The sequence below is a fragment of the Anoplopoma fimbria genome, chromosome 2 (genome assembly GCF_027596085.1).
Source record: "Anoplopoma fimbria isolate UVic2021 breed Golden Eagle Sablefish chromosome 2, Afim_UVic_2022, whole genome shotgun sequence".
In the NCBI taxonomy this organism is placed as follows: Eukaryota; Metazoa; Chordata; class Actinopteri; order Perciformes; family Anoplopomatidae; genus Anoplopoma; species Anoplopoma fimbria.
In genome coordinates, this window is record NC_072450.1 from 508,560 (window position 1) to 516,059 (window position 7,500).

General features: G+C 48.7%; 1 protein-coding gene across 1 annotated transcript in view; it reads left to right on the forward strand.

The window, feature by feature from the left end:
• plekhg4 (pleckstrin homology domain containing, family G (with RhoGef domain) member 4) overlaps nt 1-7,500 on the forward strand; it is a 28,387-nt gene that overhangs the window by 9,920 nt on the left and 10,967 nt on the right. The window contains 8 exon segments of the mRNA XM_054614158.1: nt 1,393-1,590; nt 3,189-4,070; nt 4,073-5,261; nt 5,766-5,951; nt 6,459-6,582; nt 6,661-6,754; nt 7,234-7,320; nt 7,450-7,500. The exon segment at nt 7,450-7,500 is cut by the window's right edge and continues 63 nt beyond it. Of these exon segments, the coding sequence (XP_054470133.1) occupies nt 1,393-1,590; nt 3,189-4,070; nt 4,073-5,261; nt 5,766-5,951; nt 6,459-6,582; nt 6,661-6,754; nt 7,234-7,320; nt 7,450-7,500 (2,811 nt within the window).

Here is a 7,500-nt window from a genome sequence, read left to right on the forward strand (position 1 = left end):
TGTACACAACATGTACACAACATACCATGTAGGTAGACTGAAGTGTTGATTATTTTCTAGATTAAATGTCTTGTTTTGTCCACAACCCAAAGATATTCAGTTTAATGAAACACTAATGTAGGAATCTATACATTTGTGTCAGCCAACAAAACTGCTGCTAAAACAACCAAATAAAGACTGTTTGAATCCGTCAGGGTTGTTTATCAAACTCTGATTTGGCTTTGAGTGACGTCACAGTTTGAGACTCAGATCTGTGTGAATGATAGCAGCGACATATTTACACATAAACAAGCAGTTTGCTGTGAAAACATGCAGAGTTATTGTTCATCCTCCATCGAACACCGAGTTAAAGAGAGAGGTTCATCTGACAGACGTTTACAGGAGGTCATGAGGAGTGAAGCCTCAGTCTGTCTGGTTTAAATGAGGTTTAAATGAAGATTAAATGGGTTTTATCATCCTAATGAAAGAGGAGCCAACAGAAGAAGAGAGGGAGGAAGAAACAGAAATATACGCTGCACATAAACAGTCAGCACTTTAAATGTATGTCATCTCTCTCAGCCGGCTGGAGCCAGACGACGGTCGCCGTCTGATATTTTTACCTGACCAGTCTCCTCTCAGCCTCCACACCAGTGGATCCAGTTACTTTCCTGTAGACGGGGTCTCCCAGCCACACCTCCAGGGCCCGGCGGTTAGCCTGAAATCCTGAAGTTGTTTTTGGCCGTGAAGCTGAAGAAGATATACGTGTTGATCAGTGAAGTGTTGGCTGAGAGAGTTCTGTTCAAACAGCTGACTGGAGTTCAGTAACATCAGTGTGGACTAATTATAGCAGACGGCCGTCAGCTGTTTGCTGTGGATAGTCTGAATGCTCTGTGGGACTGGGACTGGTCGGTGGGACTGGTCGGTGGGACTGGTTGGTGGTCCTAGTTTTATCTGAGGAGAAGGTGAAGCAGAGATGTTTGTGTCCGTCACCTGCTCTGCTTTCACTGTTTTCACGACTTAACCCTCGTTACCGTTAACCTCCCTTTATCTTTGTCTCTTTCTCAATCTTCATTTTATTTGATTTTATTGGCACTCTTTCTTACTTTGTACCTCAACGTCTGAACACCACCTTTCCTCGGGATAGATAGTTTTATCTTAACCCTCTTCTCAGATGTTTTAATCTCAGTTTATATTATTGTATATTAAATTATCTTATTTTAGATAATGCTATCTTAAATTATTTATTAATATTATTTATATCTTATATTAAACCTTTTAGAAGGTTTTTGGAGCTGGACCCAGGATAAAGGATGGGTCACTGATTATTTAAAGTTGAAAGTGTACCAAACTAAATTAAGAGTGCAGTAAAGCTAAAAGTCTGACCTTTGCCTTTCTTCATCATTTTCCTCCCAGGACTCTGAATCTTTGGACCGGTGCATCCAGACTGCTCTCTCAGCCCTCTACCCCCCCTTCCAGGCCACATCCCCGACCGTCCTCTGTCAGGTCCTCAGCGTGGTGGAGAGCTGCTACAGAGGAGACGGCCTTCGCTACCTAATCCACTTCCTGCTGCCTGCAAAACAACTGTTAACGGACCTCCAGCAAAATGCCTGCGTGAGTAGCCCTGGATCTGTCTAGTGTCTGGTGTCTAGTCTGTAGGGGTTACCGTCCAGTCTGTAGGGGCTACCGTCCAGTCTGTAGGGGCTACCGTCTAGTCTGTAGGGGCTACCGTCTAGTCTGTAGGGGCTACCGTCCAGTCTGTAGGGGCTACCGTCTAGTCTGTAGGGGCTACCGTCTAGTCTGTAGGGCTACCGTCCAGTCTATAGGAGCTACCGTCCAGTCTGTAGGAGCTACCGTCCAGTCTGTAGGAGCTACCGTCTAGTCTGTAGGGGCTACCGTCTAGTCTGTAGGGGCTACCGTCCAGTCTATAGGAGCTACCGTCCAGTCTGTAGGACTTACCGTCCAGTCTGTAGGAGCTACCGTCTAGTCTGTAGGAGTTACCGTCCAGTCTGTAGGAGCTACCGTCTAGTCTGTAGGAGCTACCGTCTCTGTAGGGGCTACCGTCTCTGTAGGGGCTACCGTCTAGTCTGTAGGGCTACCGTCCAGTCTATAGGAGCTACCGTCTAGTCTGTAGGGGCTACCGTCCAGTCTATAGGAGCTACCGTCTAGTCTGTAGGGGCTACCGTCCAGTCTGTAGGAGTTACCGTCTAGTCTGTAGGAGCTACCGTCCAGTCTGTAGGAGCTACCGTCTAGTCTGTAGGAGCTACCGTCCAGTCTGTAGGAGCTACCGTCTAGTCTGTAGGAGTTACCGTCCAGTCTGTAGGAGCTACCGTCCAGTCTATAGGAGCTACCGTCTAGTCTGTAGGGGCTACCGTCCAGTCTGTAGGAGCTACCGTCCAGTCTGTAGGGGCTACCGTCCAGTCTGTAGGAGTTACCGTCCAGTCTGTAGGAGCTACCGTCCAGTCTGTAGGAGCTACCGTCTAGTCTGTAGGAGTTACCGTCCAGTCTGTAGGAGCTACCGTCCAGTCTGTAGGGGCTACCGTCCAGTCTGTAGGGGCTACCTGTCTACCGTCCAGTCTGTAGGAGCTACCGTCCAGTCTGTAGGGGCTACCGTCCAGTCTGTAGGGGCTACCGTCCAGTCTGTAGGGCCGATTAGCCTGAAATTCTGAAGTTCTTTTTGGCCGTGAAGCTGAAGAGGCAACACGTGTTGATCAGTGAAGTTCTATCTGTCCTTCAGTCATGAGTAAGCAGTTAGATATGAAGATGACAAAGGACACAAGAACAAACAGGAGGCTCTGATTGAGGAGGTCATTCCAGTGTGTGAGTCAGGACTCTCTGATGACTCACTCTGTGGCCTGTTCTTGCCGTTGGTTGGCTCATTTCTCATGTTTGGTTAAGGTGTCTCTGGGAGCGTCACTCACCTGGCTGCTGTTGGGCGTCGCCCCGCCCACAAAGATCAGTCACAGCAGGAAGTGAGGCGTGAACAGAGTCCAGAACATGTAGAGCTGTTTGTTTGATGCTGCTGTGGTTAAGATACAGATGTGTTGGTACCCTGCTACTGCTGCAGACATGTTCTATGAAGTCAGTTTAACATCCTAAGTTACAGCCTGAATGTCAATCATTTTAATATAACCTTATCCCTCTCTTTGTCTCCTCCTCCTCCTCCTCCTCCTCCTCCTCCTCCTCCTCCTCCTCCTCCTCCTCCTCCTCAGTTGCAGTACTGTGGTCTGTTGTTTCGTCATGAAGGCTGGCCTCTGTGCGTCCACGAGAAGGTAGTTGTTCAGCTTTGTCCTCTGGACCAGCGCCTCCTCCGTCCAGGAGACTTCTACCTGCTGGTTTCTCCTCCCGCTGCTGCTCCTCCTCCTCCCCGAGCACACAGCGCCTCCTGCAGGAGAGCCGTCACCTCCTCCCCCCGCCTGCTCCTGTGCAGCGTGTCCGCCGGCAGCCGTCATGTGGAGCAGCAGGAGATGTCGGAGATAGCCCTGCGGTCCCTCTTCAGCATGGCCTGGCTGGACTCCGTCAACAGGGAGAGGGAGCAGCGAGGAGCGCCGAGGCTGGAGCGCTGCCTCCTCTCCGCCCGCGGAGACGTCTTCAGGGTCCCCTGGGAGGACCTGGTCTACCCACAGCTCATCAGCCGGCCCCAGACCTCCCCGAAGGAGGAGAAGGAGTCGTCCGTTAAGGATGGAGATATGTTGATTAATCCCAATCCGGGATCCTCAAGACAGGAAGTAGAGCTCCTCCAATCAGCAGCGAGCGGCGACAGCGAGGACTCGGAGGGCGAGTACGTGGAGCTGACGGAGCTGCCTCGCTTCTCCCCACAGAGAGGCTCCTTAACCCAGTCCATCAGTCTGCAGCACCGAGCCCGGACCGGCACACACACCGCTGCACACACACCTCACAACACACACACACACTCTGAATCTACACACACACCTCACAACACACACACACACTCTGAATCTACACACACACACACACACACTCTGCTGCTGCACACACACCTCATACTGCTGCACACACACCTCACAACACTCACACACACTCCTCCTGGCCCTGTGTGGAGGTCAGCTCCCACACCTCAGTTTGCTCCAGACTAATTGAGGAGAACCTGATCCAGGACTCCTGTGGACCTGTCATCCTCACCCCCATCTCCTCCACCTCCTCCTCTGCTCCTCCTGGAGTCGTGGGAACCTCCAGGCAGACGTCACAGGAGCAAATAGGAGGTACTGATTCAAGCATAAGTCTGAAGTTAAACACTGAACCTGAAAGCAGCACAGAACAGAGCAAGGAGCAGGAAGAGGATGAGAGAGGGAAAGAGGGGCAGACAAAGGAAATGAGGGAGGAGAGAGAGCTGATGAAGAGGCAGGAAGGAAAGCATGAAATGGTAGTGTCAGATGATGAAGGTGAGGAGAAGGAAGAACAAACGCTGGAGGATGCAGAGTGTAGGAAGGATGAAGGTTTACTTAATGAAAGTGAAGAGACAGAGGAAGAATTGGATGAGGAAGGAGACGAGGAGTTAGAGGAGGAAGGAGCAGATGAGTTAGAGGAGGAAGGAGCAGAGGAGGTAGAGGAGGAAGGAGCAGAGGAGGTAGAGGGGGAAGGAGCAGAGGAGGTAGAAGTAGAAATAGAAGAAGAGGTTCTAGTTACAGTTATGCAGCAGAGTCAAAAAAGAAGGGAGGAGGAGCAAGTGATGACAGAAGATGACACAGAAGGAGGGGAGGAGGAAGAGACACACTCCCAGGACTCTTATTCTGAAAATATTACACAAAACACACACTCTAAGGACTCTTGTTCTGAAAATAACACACTACAAACACTCTGTGAGGACTCTTACTCTGAAAATAATACAGAACACACACACTCTGAGGACTCTTATTCTGAAAGTAATAGACAAAACACACACTCTGAGGACTCTTCTTTGGAAAATAAAACACAACACAAGCACTCTGAGGACTCTAATTCTGAAAAAAGCCTTCAAACACTCTCTAAGGACTCTTATTCTGAAAACAAAACACTCCAAGCTAACTCTGGGGACTCTTATTTTGAAAATGTGAGACATCAAACACTCTCTGAGGACTCTTATTCTGAAAACGTGAGACATCAAACACTCCATGAGGTCTCTTATTCTGAAAACAACACACCAGCGATCAATCCAGATTTACTTGAACCTGAGGAGTCTGAAAAAAGGCAGGAAAAACAAGAAGAGAAGAAGGAGGAGGAGGAGGAGGAGGAGGTCAGCGTTGAGGAGGTTGGTGGAGGAAGAACTGCAGAGCTTCAGACTGAAGGTACAGAAACCTGTTTCTTCTCCTAAAACATTTATTTCCTCCTGCTTTTCATCCCACAAACCATCTTTCTGTCCTCATTTATCACCTCCTCATCTGATTGGATGAATCACTCCTCCTCCTCCTCCCTTTCACCTTCCTCCTCTAACACTGTAGTTGATCTAGAACTGGATCACTTAGTTAGCAGCTAGTTAGTGAACTGGTCGTTTGATGGAGAAGTTCATTAGTGGACTACTGGTGAGGTTGTGTGTGTGTGTGTGCGTGTGTGTGTGTGTGTGTGCGTGTGTGTGTGTGTGTGTGCGTGTGTGTGTGTGTGTGTGTGTGTGCGCGTGTGTGTGTGTTAGTTTGTTTAAAAGAAGGTTCTTCATTTTTCTGAAGGAACAAATGAAATAAATGTGATTATAATAATTAATGAATCAATCAGAAAACATTTTGAACACATGATCAGATCCACTCAGAGTGTGTGTGTGTGTGTGTGTGTGTGTGTGTGTGTGTGTGTGTCCACAGGCCTCAGCAGACCTCCTGTCCAGTCTCACGTCCCCCTGTCTACTGGTCCCAGTCCATCAGAACCACAACCACAGCTGGACCAGTCAGCTGCTCCCACAGTCCCAGTACGGCTCACCCAGTCCTCCCAGTCCTCCCAGTCCAGCTTCTACACTGTGCTGCTACGCTCTGGAGCGCTCTGTCTGCCCGGTGAGGAAAACCTCTAGACCTGAACCTGGTTCAGACCCAGACCCTAAACCCAGAACAGAACCAGAACCAGGTTTATTAATACAGTAAGAAAACTGCTGCAGTAAAAAAACAGAGATATTTGAGGATAAAGATCTGAAGAAACATTATTAAGACATGAACTTTATTATTATTATCATTATTATCATTATTATCATTATTATTATTGTTATTATAATTATAATTATAATTATCATTATTATCATTATTGTTATTATTGTTATTGTTATTATATTAGTATTATGTTATTGTTATTATGATTATTATTTTATTATTTTATTATTATTATTATTATTATATATCACTAAACCAGGTGATGATGATGATGATGATGATGAAGATGAACTGAGTCCTGATGAGGCTCCACACAGTGTGTAAATGTTACTGATGGAGTGTGCTAAAGACAGCTGTGAGTTCCTGTGTTTCCTGCCGGTCCTTGAATGCATCATGAGGTGTGAATGTCTCGTTCAGGGACCAGAGACCGGAGCGGTCGAGCTCTGCTGACGGTCTGCACCAGGAGCTCCGTGTGGTCCAACCCGGACTGTGACAGCGCCGAGCTGCTGCGCCTCCTGCTGTACTACTCCTCCACCCTCAGGTAGGAGCCCCCCCCCCTCAGCTCCCACTGAGGTTACATATGTGTTCTTCCTCTGACATCACTTCCTGTGTGGAACAGGAAAGAGGTGGCAGCGTTGGGGCTGACGGTGCTGGTGGATGCCCGCAGAGCTGCTCCGGTCCCGGCCCTGTTCTCCGCCCTCCGGTCCCTGCAGGTGAGTCCAAACTACTACACCACCCGGGAACCTGAACGCACCACAGGTCAACACACAGACCAGACATCTTAGAACCTGAACGCACCACAGGTCAACACACAGACCAGACATCTTAGAACCTGAACGCACCACAGGTCAACACACAGACCAGACGTCTTAGAACCTGAACGCACCACAGGTCAACACACAGACCAGACATCTTAGAACCTGAACGCACCACAGGTCAACACACAGACCAGACGTCTGGAGATATGAACTCCTGTCACATGACTGTTGTTTTCAGCCGAGTCAATCAAGACTTCACAGTTTAGTTGTGTGATGTTTCTACTGTGGGAGGTCTGAGGCCTTCATTAACGTCTGTAGGTCACATGATCTTCATGTTTGTGGATGGTCACGCTGTGTTCTGATTGGTCGCTGACCAGCAGAGGGCGACAGTCAAACAAAGTGATGGTAAACAGTGGACTTGTTCCTCCTCTCAGGAAAACGTCCCCGGCTCCGTCCACTCCGTCCTCCTGCTGGTCAACAAGGACTCATCTCTGCGTCTGGACAGACCTGCAGCCACGCAGGTAACATGGTCACATGGTCACATGGTCACATGATCACATGATCACATGATACAAGTAGAGGTTCTCAGACTGTGTGTGTGTGTGTGTGTGTGCGTGTGTGTGTGTGTGTGTGTGTGTGCGTGTGCGCAGGTGGAGGTGTTCTCTCTGAAGTCTCTTCAGAAACATGTGGATCTTCAGCAG